The following is a 20,244-nucleotide window of genomic DNA, read 5'->3' on the forward strand; positions in this document are numbered from 1 at the left end:
GTTGCTTTGGCCAGAGCACTCACAGGTCATAACAGTAACTTGTTCTTTCAGAGAAAGCCTTTTTATGGACTGCTAAGATGTAGAGCAAAGCCCGACTACTCACTTTTATCTGAGCTTGATGTTTAACGAGCAGACTGGAGAGTGGAGAGAAAGAAACAGTTGAAGCACCAAGGGAGGAGAAAAAGCACTGAAATTCATTGAAGATGAAGGCCATGTTACACAGGCTGTTGCATAGAAAAGGTTTTTATCTCAGATTACCTAGGTATGCTAGGACAAGGGGTAACGGTTTAAAACTCAAAGGAGAAGTTTAGAGTAGATATCAGGAAGAAATTTTTTACACTGAGGGTGATGAAACACTGGAACAGGTTGCCCAGAGAGGTAGTAGATGGACCATTCCTGGAAACATTCAAGGCCAGGTTGGAAGGGGCTCTGAGCAACCTGATCTGGTTGAAGATGTCCCTGCTCACTGCAGGGGGATTGGACTAGATGATCCTCATGGTCCCTTCCAATCTGAAGCATTCTATGAGTCTATGACAGGAAAATCTAATGCAACTGATTTTAATAGGCAGAACTGACAGTTCTCAGCTATTCACCACTACTGATAATCAGCCACTTTCAGGTTTTGGTACACCAACCTAAACTTAGTTTTTAAACTACAAATATGACACAAGCAGAAAGTTTGTTCTCAAAGAAGGTGGACTTAAGAAAGGTAAGTACCAATGCACAGTTCTATAATTTTATGGAAATGCCTAGAGTGGCAGATGAGAAAGATCTGCAAATTCACTCAATTTGCTTTAGTTAAGAGTCCAAGGACTAGTTTTTATATCCAAACCCCATTCTATGCAAAACATGATACTCAAGATACTTTGTGTACATTGGTTTTCGCTTGTTGAATTACTTAATATAATTTTCAGAAATATAATTCAGGCTTTGACAGGAATATGAGATATTAATTACTTATATCAAATACATCATTCTTAGAGAGTGTATTCTTATAATTAAACACAAGAACATCTTGCTAAGTGCTAAAAAAGCATTTATAAAGCTCTGTTATAAATAGCTACATGTTAAAAAAATATCATTATGGACTGTTTTGCCTGTGCATAACAGGCACTTCATCTCTACACATATCAACATAAAACTTCTAATGCATTACATACCAATATACAGACTGCTCAGCAGCTTCCAAGCTGCTTGGACAACAAAACTCAAAAAAAAAAAAAAAAATCAAAGATCCCTACCAGATAGAACTAGTTTCCTTGCTTATGCAAACATCTCTACTACTTCACCAATTTTTAAACTTTAGAGAGTAGAGAGACTTCACAGTAAATACTACACAACAGTACAACCGCCAGGTAACTCTTTGCAATGATTCAGCTGATTATACTTTTGGTTTTAAGCTGAACATTGAGTAGACATTCTATTTTAGACTGCTGCAGTGTAACATCTGTTTAGAAACCCCCATTCAGCAATGTTCATACAGTATGCCACAAGGACAGTGCTGCTCTGACTGAAGCATAAATTCCAAAATTCATATGGAGGAAAACATACTGAACTGAAAAAAGATGGATTCTTAAAAACCCTTGGGTCTGATCAGAGAAGGTACAACTTCCAATGACTTGAACAAAAGCCACATGGCCCTCTGACACCCAGGCCTCTTAACTACCTTCTCTTTTCTCCAATTTACTCCTCATCTCCAAGATCAAAAAGCTTCCTGCCTTTTTTCCTTCACTCCTGCCCCACCAAATAATATATTTGCCCTATAAATCTAGCCCAAAAACATTTAATCCGAGTTGAAAACATGAAGATAAGGAGAATGCCCATTCAGAGAGACCAGACATACTTAAATTCTTTCACGTCCTTTTATAAAGTTTATTTTAGAAACTTGAAGGTTCTTTAAAATACAGAAGAAAAGGCCTGATAAACTGTTTCAGATGTTACTGTAACACAGGCACATCTGGGGCTGAGCAATTAAGGTACTCTAGAGATAAACCAATTGTTCTGAAAGTACTAGGAAGTTTTTGTAAGAAAGCTATAAAGGATTAGTACAACAGGAAGGCATACCGAAATTTTCCTAACTAAAAATTCAAGTCTTAAGGTAATGTCTTCCTTGTTTTAAACAGAAGTGCATAACAAACTTAATGAATAAGTAAAAAATTCATGCGTTTAGGATTATTTTTTAAATCAAAAATAGGCTGTTAGAAATATGCAAAGCAGAATGGACGATAGTTGCAGCAACACTGCAAATATAATTACAAGCTTAACATTATTATAAATTGGAGAGGGGAAGATTTAGACTAGACATAAGGAAGAATTTCTTCACAATGAGGGTGGTGAGGCAGCGGCACAGGTTGCCAAGGGAAGTACTGGATGTCCCACCCCTGGAGGTGTTCAAGTCTAGGTTGGATGGGGCCTTGGGCAGCCTGATCTAGTGGGAGGTGTCCCTGCCCATGGCAGGGGGGTTGGAACTAGGTGATCTTTAAGGTCCCTTCCAACCCAAGCCATTCTATAATTCTATGACTTCAAGACTGAAAACTACAGACATACTCCATACAGAAACTAATTAAGTGACTGACTCACAATCATTTTATCAATGTGAGAAGTGGTTTTGCAATTTTGAGATTGCAGACTATCAGCTATTCCTAATTTTATTTGTAAAATAAGGTATAATATTCACAAAATAAAGTTGTTCACAAAATACTTATCAGCTCAACTCTCAACTTGAACCACCTATAACTTACATGAGCATTTTGATTCTATTTATGCATGCAAGAACTTACCAAGTGGAACGCCTTACTATCTGGTTTAACTTTATGTTTTTCCATGTATTTGATAAGGCTGCAGTTGGTATACCTAGAGAAGGAAAAAAATGTGACATTTGTAACGCGCAAACCTGATACGACAAAGCTCTCTTAGTAGCCATGAAACATTGATCAGAATATTATTTGCTAATCCACTAAGCAGGTAAAAACCACAACTATCAACAACAAAGACTGCTTAAAAAAAATTCAAATACTACGGAAATGCGTCTTGATTCCCTCACATGTTTATGAAAACACTTGGTATCCATGTAGAAAGCACACTTTTGACCCACATGCAGATATCAAACTATCACTTCAATTTGAACTGCCTTTTAGCAATTTTGCTACTGTATAGCTTCACTCTGCATATTTTGAATGCCAGTAAACAGAGATACATACAAAGCCCATCTTAACACTCTCCTGCAACATTGCTACAAAAACATCCATTAATTCACTTTTTGGAAGAGGAACTCAGAAACACTGTTTCTAAACGCGTACAACAGCGTGTCAGATGCAAGACATGTAAATAATGATACAGCCCCAAAGCATGGAAGAAAGGCAAGAGGGTAGGGTCTTAAGGGCAGGTATTAGACTCTGGCAACATGACAGCAAAACTAAAAGGTAGTCTTGTCTTTAGCCTTCATAAGCTACCCCAGACACCAAACCTGACAATTGTACCCACTGTTTGCTGGAAACAGTATAAGGTTACCAGACCCCTTTTAAGCAGCTATCACAGGAAAATAATTTCCAGTACTACATATTTGGAAACAGCTGTGACAAACTGTGCTTAGCCATCTTAAGAGCCATGTGGGCTCTTACTGGCATCACCTGGTTCACACCTGCCACTTCACCACTTACAGTCTGTCCTTGGCCTCTCCTCTGATTCACACCACCAACAGAGAAAGTTCACCATCCTGAAACAATGTTATTTTTCTTTTTTCACATTTCTAAGTCATAAACATTTCATAGCCCTTGGCATCTACATAGAAAACAACCTGAGCTACAGAAATTTAGGGTAGGACAGAAGAGTAAAATATGCTTTCTTAAGAATGCTCAACTCAAAGCAGACTTACGTGTTTCTTCGAAAATCTTTCATTAAAGTTGAATGTTCAGGCATCTTTTTTATGTCTTCCCAATCTTTATCTGCAAAGTCAATACTTATCAATAACTTTTTTCTTCCCCTCCCTCCCCCAAGTAAAACAAAGGCTTTCCAATTATCCCCATAGCCCTGATTTTTTGTTTTTTTCAGTCTCCATATCTAACCTTGCAGTTACTTATTTCTTTGTACTTCTTGGCTTATATTCCTTCACCACCTCTTGACAATAAATCTTCACAATACCAACACCTGAGAGGTTTCAGTTGTGTGCCAATAAACAAAGACTTGAAAAAAACCCAGCTGCCAGCTACAGTGAAGATAACCATATGCCCAACAGACAACAGAATAAAACTATGTCAGACATTGTGCTTGTGCCCTTCAGGACTTATTTAATTTATTCAGGCACAGTCACGATCTCAGGACAGATATACACAAGACTCTCATAAACGTGGTCTCCTTCTAAGGCGTTTTCCATTCTGACAGCACTGCTCAGGGATATTGCGTAAACCTCTGCTGCCTCAAAGTCAAAGAAATGCTGTTAGCCATCAAAAGGTTAAGCAGTAGTAACATCTGCACACTCAAATTAAAGAGTATTTCACCTTAACTTCTCTGTGTAGACAAAGCCTGAAACAGAATTCACAATACAACAAAAAAACCCACTATCAGCACCTAGTCTCAAATGTATTACGCTCTAACTCTTGAAAAGGCACTGTGGAGAAGTAGTTTGATTCAAGTAAAATCGTTACTAAGTTTTATCACAACTGCAGAACACTGGGAGTCTAAAAATAATAAGTGAATAAATAAATCAGATTAATTTAATCATTATTTAAATGAAAGATTCTCCTCTATGCCTATCCCAAAGACACGTGAAACATTCATATATGGCAAGTGTCAATTAAAAAGCAATAAAAATTGCTGCAATTAAGTGAAAACTATTTCTCTGTAAGAACTAAAGACCTTCAAAAATCAAATGCAAACCATCACAAAGTATTATTTAAATCAATGAAACAACAGTACTGACAGTATCATCTATTTAGGTAAAATACACAAAGATCACGTAAAAACCAAATGAAGTACAAAAAACATAAGAAAAGAGTAAAACTCAAGGCTAAAAGCATAACAGGACAGTATTGCTTAAAGAAGCAAAATTAAAGGAATTTTCAGGATTAATATGCATAAGCAACACTTCCAGGAACCTCATACAGCAATACAGAGGCAATGAAGCACATACAGGACAAAAAGAAAACAAGAGCAAATGCCGTAACAAAATTCTAGAAGTACACAAACATGAAGACCACAAAACCCACGTGGTAGGAAGAAGAAAGTCCACTAGAACAGTAAAGATAATTAATGGAGCAACAGCAGGAAATACAAGCAGCGAGGAGAAAGATGACCAAAAAGTAAAAATAAGGCCCTGTTATTCTGAGATCTGCAATCATGTGAATACTAGCAGACAAAGCATTAACTGAAAAAATGCAAGACAGCCTGCAGAAAAACAGGATATGACCAGCACTGAGGGGAAAATGCAACAAGTAATATCCACCTTGTAATTTATTTTGCTTCATGCAACTACTTTTGTTCCAGTTTGGAATAAAGTAATTTTCTCCATGTCACAAGCCTTCTACAAGGGGAAAAAAAAATTAAATACCCTCCCCCTGCTTCAAAATACTATGCATAACTTAGCATGAGTTAAACCATTTGCATAAAATTGACCAAATGTATAGATTTTTGCTTGATTTCATACAAGCACCAGTTTTCCAAATCTATGACCAGTACTGCAGAAATATTCCTTCTCATTTTTAATTTTCTACCATTGAATACAATCTTTTAAAATTATAAAACACTGGTACATCTACAGGCAAAGATAATCCTATTCTTAGTAATAGAAAAAAATATCTGATATGACCATTAGATTATAGATTTATAACTCCTGAAATAAAGATTGGACAGCTTTGTTGCTTTGATCAGCTGCCACCTTCGTATGCAAAGAAAGCAACACAACTTTCTTTCAACAGCAGTGATAAAAAAACCACAGCATGTACCTGCAGGAAATCCCATTACATTGAATATTCTGTCCAGCTGGTCATGGTGATAAGGATTACTAGTTTTGATATCTTCTTGTCGGCAATGGAATATTGGCTCTGACGTTAGCAGCTCTGCAAATATACACCCTATGGCCCAAATATCTTTAAAAGAGGAGAACACACAGACACACAAAAAATCAGATTAATCTTTCCAAAAGCATCTTGGTAAGGCAGAATGTTCATTTTTAGCCTACCAGAGATAAGGTCCCTGCATTTAAAAAAATTCAAGTTTCTACTGCAGAAGCACAACACTTCCTTGGCTTGTCCTCTTAGGTATGGATAGAGGAGGTACACAATTCAGTAACATAAGAGCTGAGCTAAGTGAGTATCATACAAGGTTTTCTTGGGGAGGGTTTGTTAAAGTGTAGTTATTGGTGAAAAAAAAAAATTTTTTAAAAAAGAGGATATTATTTGAGTAACTCTCCACCCAAAACCAAAATTAAGAAAAGCCAGCTAACACCTTTCCCATTCACTGCCATACTATGCCTGCCAAGAAATGTGCCCTCTCTGATCAGCCGTTAGTTTTAATATGTATTAAATGACCCAAAAAATAAAAGTTGAAAAGCAGTGATACTGGAATTAGTCAAATGCTATCTATAAAACTCATGGAAAGATAGTAACAAGAAAATTGTTCCATGCCCACATACCTCAACTCTCTTATTGACAATATCCATTTTAAAACAAAATAAAACAAAGCAAACAAAAAAATCACCACTCCCAGAAAAACCCAAACCTAAACCCAGGCCCTTTGTTTTAAATGTTGTGTCCTAATCTGCAAAGTCAGATAGCCTCTTTTCCCAGTTGTTGTACCATCTTTTTACTATAAGTCCTAACTTACATAAAGTAGTGGCTACACTGAACCTTGAAAGAACAGGAACAGGTCATGAACAAGGACAAAAGCAGATGATGCAGAGAGCATAACCCCATTACTCAGTGTCTGTATACAGTCAGTTTTTATCTATGGTGAAAAAAAATTATGTACTACTGAAGGCTATGAAACAAAAAAAAAAACAGTTTAAAGGAACATATATAGAAATAAAGAAATATAATATTAACAGAAATTATAATACAAGTCCAATGTTAGAATTTGTGACAAAAACCACTGACATGACCTTAAAAAACCAATGGCGAAGGTCTGAGGAAAGAAACAACGTGTATTCTGACATAAAAACTCCTTGTTTGCGCAGAGTATATGGAGATTTGCAGGCGGTGTTATTTCCTCCCACCAAAAAATGGTTGCCAGGCTTCAACAGATCTTTTAAACCAGCTGGCAAGAGAAAAACCTCCCAGCCCTCTTCCCTCCAGTCTCTCTCCCTTCCATGGCAAAGCCGTTCACATCCACTAAAGGTGAACCTCTTTCCACCCTGCTGCTGGGCTGTTCCCCCTGCATACAAGGCTGCTGCTGCCAGTGATCCCTCAGCCCTGAACTGGTACCAGTGGTGATTGGCAAAGAAGACAGTGCCATGCTAAAGCTGTTAATATTCAGACTGGTAAGTATGAATTAAGTGGTGAGAAGTATGCAGCATTAAGCTGATATAACTAAAGCCATCATAACAACATCTGCATTCTGTAAGGCTTGCTTCTTTTCTGGATATGTCTGATGCAGCATCACAGCCTCGCCTGCTGCTTGACTGACACTGACCACATTTCACTATTCAAGCAATTCCTGCTCACATTTGCGCTTTGAAAAATACACAGAAACTAAAATGCAGCCTATTTGTACAGTTCAGTTTCAGTGCTGCTAATACCCAGATATATTTCATTCCTATACCTAGCTAGAAACCACAGTAAATTAAACAATCTGTCAAAGTTTAGTATTTCCTCAAGAATCAGTAACATACCTTAAACTCAAGTACCATCCTTTGTACTACTCATCAACACTTCAATATTTGGGAACACTTTGCACGAAGAACAAAAGAGTAATTTTTTCTATCCTATTTACTTACCAATAGCTTTGGTATAATGCCTTGCTCCAAGAAGTAACTCTGGAGCACGATACCAGAACGTTACAACTACTGGATCCAAGTCTGCTAAAGGCTTCAGAGGTGAATTAAATAATCGGGCAAAGCCCATGTCAGCTGCAAAATTCAAAGAGAGATGTTTTAAAATTTCAGGATAGCTACCAAATATATATTTTTTTAAATGAACTGATTGAATTTACTTGTTAGTGCTACCATCACTGTGCTAAATAAAACACAAATGCAGACTGTAGCAGATATGAACTCTGTGAGCAGATTTTTCTTAAAGCTTTTGTAGAAGTTACTGGATGTCATCACCTATAAAGTATATCATTATAAATCATTACTAACATGAGCCATTTAGAACAAAGAATTAACCATTGTTCTGAAAAAGCGCATCAACTCACTTCTCTCAGGACACTGGTAAATCCTGACTCATTTCACCTGATATTCTCCGGGAAAATACTCCGTTATTATGGGATGGTCTTTCAACATGCAGCATTTTAAATGTGAACAAAATGCAGGTTCTGCAAAGGTTAGAATGATTTATAATACATACATGCACATCACAAAAGCTCCCTCCTCATGAAGTTAGCTGCAGCAATATTTCCTTCAAAAAAAAAAGCAACTAAGCCTACAGTTCCTGCCTCCCTACTTATTTTCTGTTTTCAAGACCTATTTCCATTATCAAGATGCCAGTACTAAATACCATTTAGGCTATGATTTTAAAACTCTGTTTGGGGGAATTGTATCATTAAAAATTGCTTTTTAGAATTGGTAGTATACAACTGCCTAAAAGCAGCCTGAACGACCAAATACAAGTGACACCGGAAAAAATGGGCAGACACTAAACTATGCACCTTCTCCCACCAAATCACTTCCCTGCCCAACACTCCCCAAATCCCAGAGAAGAGGGACTCTGTGGTGCAGTGATATACGCATGCTGAAAAAGACCTGAATTAAATAAGCTAAGTAGCTATTCTGAGGGGAAAGGACCTAAACACTCACTGGTTGAGAAAGCTGCAGTGTAAATATGGGTCTCTAACTTGACTACACAAATCCTGGTTGTTTTTTTTTTCATATGCATTCCTATTTATGATTGTTTTAATGCATTTAAAAAGAGAAACATTTTACAGTTTTCTACATAAAAAAAGATTACTCAAGATATGATCAAGTAGCTACAAAAAAGGAAAATTGTTGGCAGAAAGTGAATTTATGACTCAAAGTAACATAAAAAGCCTATAAAAATTATTTTAAGTTAAATACCAGTTATGTATTTTTTAGAGAAATTAGTTACACTGTAGAAGTGGAAGCCCTTAGTATAACTTCTGCACTCTCTTCCTGCTGTGGTAATGTCTTTAGAAAGTAAGAAAAATAACTCTACATTTTGATAACACACTTGGAAATCCAGGGTCCCCCTCCCTTTTCCCCTGCTGGGAACGGATGGCTCAGAGGACTGGTGGTCCGATACAGAATCTTTCACCTGTCCGTTAACAGAATCTGACTAAACGTAGTTGTGCTCTAATTTATTCCCAAATTAGTTCAAAGCTACCAATTAAGAAGTAAATGGGTGGTCTGTGTGCAATTACTAGCAAGTAGTTGTGTACAGCAAATATCATCACCACCACAGTTGAACATAAACATGCTCAGAGGATGACCTACATTCTCAATTTTGGAAGCAACTGCTCCACGAAGAAAAGATAACAGGAAGAAATTTTCCCTTCCACTGTCCATGCTGTATCTGTTTCATATGGAGAAGAACTCAATCTCTACTGTCAATCTTAAACCTCAGAAGGGCATTAAAGGCTTTCAGGGCAGGATCTGTGGAAGTGCTCAGCCCTGTCCGGTCTGCCTCTTGGATTTGAAAGGGCAAGGGAAAGACTAGAGCAACACTGAACACTGCAAGAAAATCCTACCCTGAATTGTTATACTAGTAATTAACATTATAGTTCAGATAAACGAAACAATAAGAGTACAGAGCAATAATGCAGAAGAAAAATCTCAAAGAACACCAGAAGGAAGTGAAAAAGATGAACTAGTTTCAAAAAAAACCCTTCAGAACGGGGCTGTATTACCATAACAAACGTATGAAGGCCGTGCATGAGCAGCCTGCTATCAAAGTACTGCCACACCAATGCACAGCATGGTATAGATTATTACTGTTAGACTACATTTACTTTTGATTTATTTATTTAATTCCATTTAAAACAACTGGAGTTCTACAAATTATCTTCTCACTGTGAACAGCAATTCCCACAAGACAATGTTTTAATAGTGGGGTAAGTGTTGGACCCTTCCTACTCTGGTACACCCAGTTTAAGCTTTTAGCAGTAGTGTTCACTAAGCATTCTGGCTGAAGAACTGTGTTTTCTGGACTCCAAGGTCCCTTGCGTTTATTTCCAAGGAACCTGTCTACCCTTTCCAAAACATTTTGTAGGTTAAACGCCACCTTTGATTCCGTTATAAAATTTAAGGTTTGTAATAATGAGTAGTGTCCTATTTAGATTTCGTAAGCAGCAGTAAGATAATGGCATGGCATTACAGGGTTAAGTGGAGGAATTTTAAAAGCTCATTTCCTTCTCCTCCTTTCCCCTAGCTAGCTCTCATATTTATCCCCACATCAACACCCCCACACCCCACAGAAATACCCACTTAAACAAAACATAACATTTTCCACTTTTCATTGATGAGGCTACAGCATTTTATCATCTGAACTGGTGCATGGGGCTAATATCAAGAAGCTAGTCACTCAGAAAACAGTATTTAGGCAATGTGCCCAGGCACATACTAGTATGACAGTAACTACATTAGGTGGTACAACTGCACCTTCAGAACATTCTAACTTAAATGCTACACTGGGACTTATCAAAGATATAAACATACCAATTTTTACTCTTCCTCGCTCAGGACCTTCACCCATAACTAAAATATTAGCAGGTTTCTGTGGAAAAAAAAATAAATATACAATACATATACCACGATAAACCTAAACATTAGTCTCTGAAAAGTTAGTTAAGCTTCGTTTTGCCAGTTTTAAACCAACTTTTTTTTGATAAAAATGACAAGTTACTCTGTCATGGTAAAGCTGTGCAAGGAGTCAGACAGGCTCTTCCTGACTGCATCTTCTTTTCTTTTTGGCATTTCTGTACTCCCTATCTGACACCCTGGTGACCGTCCTCAACCCACATGAGTTGGCAGTCACTGAATCACCCAGATTTCTACCAAAACTGCCCTAAATTCTTTTGAGGGGAGGCAATCCCTTTGCTGCCCACCACCCTGCACTCCCAGCACCCAGGAGGGGAAGCCAGCTCTGCAACATGTTTTGCCCAGGGTCATTAGGCACATTTGCAGACATATTTTACATTAAAAAAAAACAAAAAAACAAAAAAACAAAACTGAGTGAGATACAGATTAAGTATTGCCACAGCACTTCATATTGAAGAGAAAAATCATCTAAATTATTCCTATTTACAAGTGTGTACCAATTCAGACAGCTGCAAAACTGGAAAGCATTGCCTTCACATTATTTTTCTCTCAGTCTTCCCTTTCTTTCTTTTACTAGGAAGGCAAGTCAAAGAATTGAGCTGAAGTTCAGCTGGTTAGAAACATAATCACTCACTTCTTAATCATACATTTTCTGCCATTCTGTTTCTCATAATCCAGTCTCGGCATCTGCAGTCAGAAGATTCCTCAAATGCTAACACTGCTCATATAAATCAAACCTGCAATGCTTACTTTGAGAGAAAGAAGTCAGGAAATTCACAACTAACACTGAAAATTTATGCCAGATTTGTTTTGAAGTGGAGTGATTTCGATACCCAGTCATACCATAAATCCTGGACAAAACAGAGGCTCCTATTCAAATGTGAACTGTAAGAATTACAATAAGGCTGAATTACAGCTCTGACTTCCTGTTTAAACTTAAGAAAAGAAGTAATCCAGTAAGACAGTTTAAGCTACCTAAAAGTTAATGTAATAAGGCCTAATATCTTACTGTGATTTACCAAACACATTCTGCAAAATTCCAAAGTCTTCCTGAATCTATCAGGCTCTGGTGTGAACACATTTAATGAGACAAACGACACAATTCAACATAAATCTATTAGTAATTCATGGTAAAACAAGATGGAAAAAAAATATTAAAAAACAATAATCCGGCAAAAAAATTACTTGAGAATTTAATTACTACTGCTTTTGAAAGGCTCCAACACAGATTTCTGAAACTGTTCCATCCAGCATAAAAAATACATAAAAGGAATTGGAGGTGTTGCATCTCTTGTCTGACTGCAGCTTAAAGACGGGAGACAATGTCATCTCTGGACTGCAATCAAAGATTATCTTTCCAACAGCAACAACAACAGATCCAACTGGTGCTGCATTAGCTCTGTGATATGCAGAAAAACTCGTACACCACACCATCACCCATTTTTGTTTTCTTTAACAAAAGCATACACTAGGGTAAGTATAACTACAATGTAAAATAATGCAGTATGTGGGCACACAGCTCAAAGTATTCCATTTCGACCGTTTCTAGGAAAGTCCTAGAAATAAACAAGCAGCATAGATCTTTAAATTTAGAGTTAATGTTGAAGTTTAAAGTAATTCAAGCTGCTAGGTAAGAGAACACATCATTTCACCACATGAACCATTCTATTGCTATGCTGTGACTCAAAGAGAAAATATTAGTACCTTTTACTAAAGCTGCTTCAACATACATAGGCTGTTAAAAAATACTTATTAAGCATGTTGCTTATTGACTAGAGTTAACAATACATTACACAGGCACTAACATTTTTTAATAAATAATACACTGACCTGATGTATAATTTTTCCCCTCCCTCCATATTTTCACAGGTTGATAATATTCTATAAAAATAGTTTTAACTTCCTCGTGATATTTTTACCTTAAAATATTTCACTATTTCAATTTTGATAGGGACAAGGAGTCATATTCACACAAAGACTCCATAATGCCAGAAGATAAATCAGCCCAGCACTAGGTAAACAAGTCCTACCCCAAAAATCTTTTACCCTAAGTTCAAGGTAGGTACAGATAAGAGGAGAAACCACTAGAGCTGAATCAACATTAGTTAGCAAAATAAGTAGCAACAGATAGATTCACACTCAGATTTTCCTCCTCTCAGAACTTACAATAAACATTTAGAAATATAGACAATCTAGAAATCCATGTAGGAGTCTTCTAACACAACAAAATAAAAAGAAAACCCTCAGTCAATCTGGAATAATCATTCTCAGGCATACATCTCTTTCTAAAGTCAAAGGCCCTTCACTGAAACAGCTCTATTTGAAACAGAATATTCTTACTACAGACAAAAATACTTATATAGTCACATCAGTGTAAAGACATACAACATCGCAATCAAAGATACAAAAAAAATGAAATTTAAAACCAGAGGTCTTATTCTGAAGGCTTCCATTCCTAAAATCATTGCATTAGTAGCCTGGAACAACATCATTAGTTGAAAGAATTTCCTACACAAGACCACTAACTGGTATTTAAATTCAATGGGAGATTACCTACCAGAAAGAAATACAAGGACAGTATCGGTGTTCCTCAACCATAAGCATTTTGAGGACTCCCTGAAAATCATTCAAAGTCCAGTAACAAAATCCAAAATGTGTCAGTGACTCTTACTCAAAATCCACCATCTGGAGGAAAAAAACCTCCCCAGATCTGTCTCTTGGGGCAACTCACTACATATTAGAAATTTATGCACAAAGAAAAACATGCAGTCATTAGAAACAGAAGGGAGAAATCTGGACAAACTTCGGTTTAATTTGTGATATCAGTTTAATTTTAATTATCCAGGAAAAACAGAAGTTTACATCGCTTATTGAAATCACTTGGGCTGAGCAAGCGAAGCAAAATAATTCAGTGATTTTTATATGATGTTCTGAAAACACACTACTTTAAAACAGCTGTCTTGTTTTACATAACCATGAATAATCAGCTTTTAAAAGTCACTCATTTTTGTTCTAATAGAGGCATATTTACTTTCTCCTTCACATAAAACATCTTGCTCATGCCAGATAAATGCAAATGAGAAAGCTGCTCTGATCCTAAACCAAATGTGAAGATCCATGCAGTGATGTACAGCTGAGTACTTCAGAGATCAACAGAACAACTTCCTGACAACCCCAAAGAACAAAACTTAAGAAAGATCACCATTCCACTTTAACAGTCCACCTCAGCAGGAGGGGAATAATTTGTTCTTATGGAAGAATGTCCTTGTGACAGTTGCACAGCACTAAATCTTATCCTGTCCCATATCTCGCTTTGTAGGACTCGCCACGTGATTTCTAGACAAATCATAGTCTTGTGCATTTAATCATTATTACTGCTGCAGAGAGAACAAAGATCCTCACTGAAATATTTTTATGTATCTTTATTTTGATCAGTCTTTGCAAAATGCACAGCAATCTGAAGCAGCAGGTTATTATCAAACAAAGGAGCTAAAACTCCAGAGGCTATACCACCAGGTCCATAGATCCATTAAGTTCAGGCAGTTCCCTTCCATCTGCCTGACCTGACAATACCACTCTCTCTGTTTACCCTAATCCTGAAGTCTCTGATGATGAAGGCTGCACGATTCTCTGGCCATTGATTCTCTCCTACTCTTCTCTACTGCAACATTTTTCCTTTGTTTCTAACAAAACAAATGAGGTTACTCCTATTGCTTCTTCTCTTATACATCAGCAGAAAGATTAGACAACCACTCCTTCAATGAAACGACTTCTTGCATTTCTGAATATCTACATCTCTTTGCAGCCCTATCACCTAGATCAAAACAACTCTCTTCTGCTCCGTGTTGCCTACTGGGCTACTCTTTTTGGGTGTGCAATCACTCTCCTTGCTTGCCTCAAGCTGTTCTGCCTTGGGCTACCTATTTGTTTGAACCCAAGTGCTCCAAATTACACACTGCTCCTGCTGAGGCCTCACTATTGCTAAATACAGAAGAGGAATTGTTTTACACGCCTGGCACAGCATCTTCCACTTCAAACAACCCCAGTGTGGTAACTTGTTTTGCTTCACTGTGTAAGGCTATTGATTTGTGTTAAGGGTTACCAGCCATGCACTTTCTTCACTTATTTTCTTCAGGACTGCAACTTTTTTCTTTTTTTTTTTTTAAAAAAACCCCCACCACATTGTTTCATTTGATCGAACACTGCAGTCACATATGCCTTCTTAACATACACTGGAAGTGTTTCTGTTCATTCAGAGGGGAACTTATTTTGTTTTCTATTTTGAAGATAACACGAACAATATAAAAATTATACCAAATCTGTCTTGATGAGATATGATGGTAAAAAAAAATTAGCAACCCTGTTGGTCACAGCAAATTATGCACAGGAGCAGGAGATGATTACTTATTCGATGTCCGCACACTCGATAACTGGAAGCCACAGGACATGCTCTCATGCTCCAAGAAAGGTATTCTGCTGTTGGTTCCTCCTTCCACTAAGCTTTACTCAAAAGCAGTGAGGAAAAAAACTTGGCATTTTTAGACAGTTTAGCCACTGTGATCTTAGATACTTCTTACTTTTGGTAACAAATCTGCAGAAACTGTTACTCCACATATTTCTGCTACTAGGTTTTTTCTGAACTCATTAAGTTTTCAAGGATTGATTTTAAACATACTTATCAATGAGTAACCAAAATTCCTTTGAACTATCTATGGTATTATAATGGAGTCATCCCAATCAATTTTCATTTGGATAATCCAATTCATGAGTTTGGATACTACATCATTGCTCAGCAAACAGTTAACAACTATGGGTGCATCACACCACTGACTTCTGTTAACCACTAATAGTTGTGCATCGTTAATGCCTGTGCCACCGATTTTCAGAACTGGCCATACCACCCACTTCTGCCTGTGACAACCTAAGATAATTTAAAATATTTTCGGCTGGAAGGGTCCTTAAAGATCATCTAGCTCCAAAAAAACCAAGTATTGCACTGGTTTTCACTAAAAAAAAAGAAACCCATTTCACTTTAAAGGAATAATACTAAGCCAAGTGCTTTTTATCCCCAAATTATTCTGCTTTTGCAATCATGCCCATAACGATTCTATTAACATTTAGAAAAAATGACTACCTAATATTTTAGATTTCAAAGTATTATATTAAGCAATACAGGAAAATATTTCAATGCACAACTCCACAATCGTTAAAAATGTCTTGCTGTGAAGTATGTAATTCTATGGCATGGAAAAAAAATATCAAATGTTTTGAAAAACAACGGCAAGGGCTTACCAAGTTGTAACCTGCTTGGAAGAGCTCTTGCATAACACAGTGGTAGAAATCTTAATATATTGACATCGTTTATCATCCCCAGTTAGGTCCTCAGACAAGAATACTGTGCAGCAAAAAACTACTATTCTTCAGCTATCCTTGCAAAACTCACACCCCATCATTCACAGTTCTTAAGGTACACCTGTCTTTAACAATCTTCATGATCTTCAAGTAATTATAACATACACCAAACCACTTCCTTACTATCAAGGCAGGATACTCCCCTACTGCATTCTTAAGGGCTGCAACTGATTTTTTTTAACATTTTATAGTTAAAGAAAATAATACAATGCTCTTTCTATTTTGAACAAAAATTACTACTTCAGTGCTAAACAGTAGTCTAGCACAATGAAAGTGTTGATATAACCATAGTTAAATGATAGTATCAGCACTCTCCTGGAATTAATTTATTTCCTTTAATTCAAAGATGTGCATTCACACTTAAGATAATTACAACTGCATTTATTAACTGATTTGGGGCTTTAAAATAATCATCAAAAGACAATGACAAACAGTTGTAAAAACAATGGCTCCACAGAACATGTATTAAATCCAAACACTGAAGCCTTCTTTTTAATTAAAAACCACCTGAATTGTGAAAAGCACTGACATATCAAATAAATCTGTTTTAATTTAAAATTCCCTGTCAATTATTTTCTTATAAAGAACATTAGACAACTGTTTAAAAAAATATAAATCAACCATCTAAATAAAATTCTCATTAAAACCAGGAACCATTAAAATTACCAGTAAAAGCCAAACAAAAACAAACCCCAAAATTATCAAAGCACACATGCTCAAAAATTTTAAAAGTACAGGAAGTATTTGGATAGGATAGAAGACAGAGGGGTGTCATATCTATGCCAGGGAGGCCTTCTGCTAGTTACCATCATCGTAGTTTATCTCTGCCTTAGCCTGATGAAAGCTGTTGGCCTCACTATTACATTTTTATGCTGAACACAATCCAAGAATTTCCTTCCATTGCTGTCACTCAATCACTGCCAACTTTGGGCAATGTAACTCCCTAAAGCCTATACATAAGCTAATAAACAGGCTTTTCTCAGTGGAATAGAAAGTTGAAAGAAAAAAATTTAATTACACTTTTTAGCTCATCTCCCTAAAAATGTACACTGAGACAAGCCGCAGGGTGTGACTCTCTATACTAAGTCTTGAAGGAAGGAAAGATAGATATCATACGCAACATTATTATAGCAGGAAAACCTAACATGTTAAATATCATTAACGCATCATTCAAAAGTGTAATATCAAACTCAATACATTAAAACAATTAAGTCTTAGAGAAATACATTTCCTGTGGGTTTTGCTACACAAGTGATGACTGTACATAGTTCAGGATGACTCTGGACATTGTGGACACATTAGAGCAGGATCAAATGCAAGAGAAGAGCGTGCACTGTTTTTTAGATACTACATAATTCCATATATAATTCCATCTCCTTCATCAATTTAAGAGTCCTGCCTCACAAGTGAGGATTTTGAATGGCTAATAAAAACACTTGAGTACTTTCTTTGCTTGCTTATTTTGTTTTAGCAGCTTCTGCAGGTAAGCATTCAGTAGTACTGTAGTACTGAAATCTCCTACCTTCTATACTTCCACACAAAGGAAGAAAATAGCCTTATTTACTCCTTAGTTTGCTTGCAGTTGTGGTAGCCAGTGCCATTTTCTTTAACAGTCCTATCTTATTTTTGGTTTTCATTTAAATAGTAGTCTCATGGCTTCCATATAACCCTGCTTGCATTGACTAACACAACTCCTCCTGTTCTGGATGAAGCAAAAATAAAAAAGGTGAAAAGCCTACACAATTTAACACTATGCACTGGGCTTTGTTAAAGCACCTTTGTGCACCCCCCTAAAGATTATGCTTTGTGTCACTCGTGCTCAGAGCAAGTCAGATGAAGCTGTTAATTTACACAGAGCAAGCTTTGATATGTGCTACGAGTGCCCCATTTATAAGGCGAATTTTTCACAAGCCACTTTGAAACTGATCAGATCTAATCAAAAGGCTGTTTTCTTATCTTCTCAACTTTTCCTCTATATCATGAGTACAGATGATTCATACAAATGGTTCAATTTTCTTTCTAGAGCAGGATACAGACAAAACAATTATTATGGCTATTTCCTGTATTTTGAATGATTTATATTCTTATCTTCCACAGCATTTTACACAGTGATAAATTTGCCAGAGTCTTAACAAGGTATTTGGCACTAGAAATCCCAACAAAACTAAACTGCAAACTGCATCTAAGTGTTTCTAAAATCACTCTCCAGGGTTTTTACTAAATCCTACCACAGGATTTTTATTGACTAAGCTTACTTCAAAGGTGCATTTGTGATCAAAGAGCTTCTGGTCCTCCATATGCCTCAAATGTCAGAAACAAAATTTATGTTGATAAACTTTCCATCTGGCTAGTACAGTTCATTACCTTTACAACAGTAATTAGATCTGAAGTTTCTAGAATGCCTTCCCTCGATAAAGGTCTTACCTCTATTTGTATTTATATATCTGGACATGAGAGTTACCTCAGCCAGTTTACCTATCACTGCTGTGTGGCAACTCACCAAGATGACTGATTTTGTGTTCAAACAGCAAAGGATTACTTACCCACACTGCTCTCTTTCTAGCATCATAATCAGATATCTGGCCATCTTGGGAAGCCAGCACAGTAAAAAAAAAAAAAACACCAAAACAGGCTAATAACAAAAGAACAACTTTAAAGCTACAAAGAAGAAAGAAATCTAGAATAACCTGCCCGTTGGTTAATATATTTGCATCTCCACAATTTCACCTGATTTGAGCAGGAATTTTTAATATTAAAAATATAAAACTAGATTCAAATTACTTTAAAAATCCTCACGCACAGATGCACGTACAAAATTATCTGCAAATCAGGTATCCATGTATGACTGATACTCCTCCATATATTACTTGGATTACATGCATATAATTCTCATTACATCATTCTACTTCAGTTTCCAAGCTACATAAATGCACTGGCATTTCAAAAAGTCAAAATATTTCTAAGCTCAAAAAAAGCAATAGCAGAACTATTTTACCAAACCCAAATTTGACAGAACAGCACCTTAAGGAATGAATCCTCTTTTATACAAAGAATGATGGTTCTGCACATTTTACATGCTGAAAAGCACAGAAGTTGAAGACAGAATGACAGTTACTACACTTACTAGGAAGGTGTCTCCTTTGCAGTATTCAAAAATTCTAAGCTATGAAAACTAGAAGGCGGCACAATATTTTCTAATATTTGAATAAAAAAATAGTTGTGAAATATAGAAAACTTCCAAATCTTCATTCTTGTTATAAAGGTTGTGGCCATCTTTCCATACATCCAAACAGCTACAACCTGTTGCGTCTCCTCTCTTCCTCTCCCATTTTGTTGTATCACATGACAAGTTAATACAGTTTTTAATGCATGTTCATTTGGCAAATAACTAATTTTCCTTTCTGAAGCCTTGGTGAGGACAGTACAAATGACTCAGATTGTTGCTGTAACAACTAATAAATGAATGTATGACTGACTGAAAATACCAAGTTTGGGACATATGAGGCACTGGGATCCCTGAGCCATCAGACACTTTTGGATAGCTGACTAAAGATTTTCAGAACATCATATTTCTAAACTGTAATTTTGAAAGTTGCTTAAGAAACAAACATTAATATAAACCTCAAGCCTTCAGTACAGTTAAACAGGCAACTTTCACAAGGAGCTCCTACAACTTCACAAGTAATGTACTTGAGTAACCCTTTCACAATCTCCTCATAGTCCAATTTTCCTCACATAGTTTGGAATAGAAAAAATACCATAACATGAAATCTCAGTGGTATAGCTTTTGCAAGTAATATGGGAATCAAATACTCCCCCCAAACCTCTGTTCCCTATTAAAACTCCCTTTCCTGTATGGTACACACTCATATTTTAAAACAGGCATCACAAAACTCCTTAACATTTTC

General features: G+C 36.5%; 2 protein-coding genes across 3 annotated transcripts in view; both read right to left on the reverse strand.

The window, feature by feature from the left end:
- Positions 1–20,244, reverse strand: part of RASL11A (RAS like family 11 member A) — a 427,718-nt gene that overhangs the window by 355,948 nt on the left and 51,526 nt on the right. The gene's annotated exons all lie outside the window — the stretch shown is intronic.
- Positions 1–20,244, reverse strand: part of CDK8 (cyclin dependent kinase 8) — an 86,810-nt gene that overhangs the window by 14,279 nt on the left and 52,287 nt on the right. For both annotated transcript variants that reach the window (XM_069883050.1, XM_069883042.1), the window contains exons 5-9: positions 10,823–10,880; positions 7,928–8,059; positions 5,940–6,083; positions 3,875–3,944; positions 2,781–2,853 (exon numbers count right to left, since the gene is read on the reverse strand). In XM_069883050.1, the coding sequence (XP_069739151.1) occupies positions 2,781–2,853; positions 3,875–3,944; positions 5,940–6,083; positions 7,928–8,059; positions 10,823–10,880 (477 nt within the window). The remainder of the gene's footprint in view (positions 1–2,780; positions 2,854–3,874; positions 3,945–5,939; positions 6,084–7,927; positions 8,060–10,822; positions 10,881–20,244) is intronic.

The sequence above is a fragment of the Phaenicophaeus curvirostris genome, chromosome 1 (genome assembly GCF_032191515.1).
Source record: "Phaenicophaeus curvirostris isolate KB17595 chromosome 1, BPBGC_Pcur_1.0, whole genome shotgun sequence".
Lineage (NCBI taxonomy): Eukaryota > Metazoa > Chordata > Aves > Cuculiformes > Cuculidae > Phaenicophaeus > Phaenicophaeus curvirostris.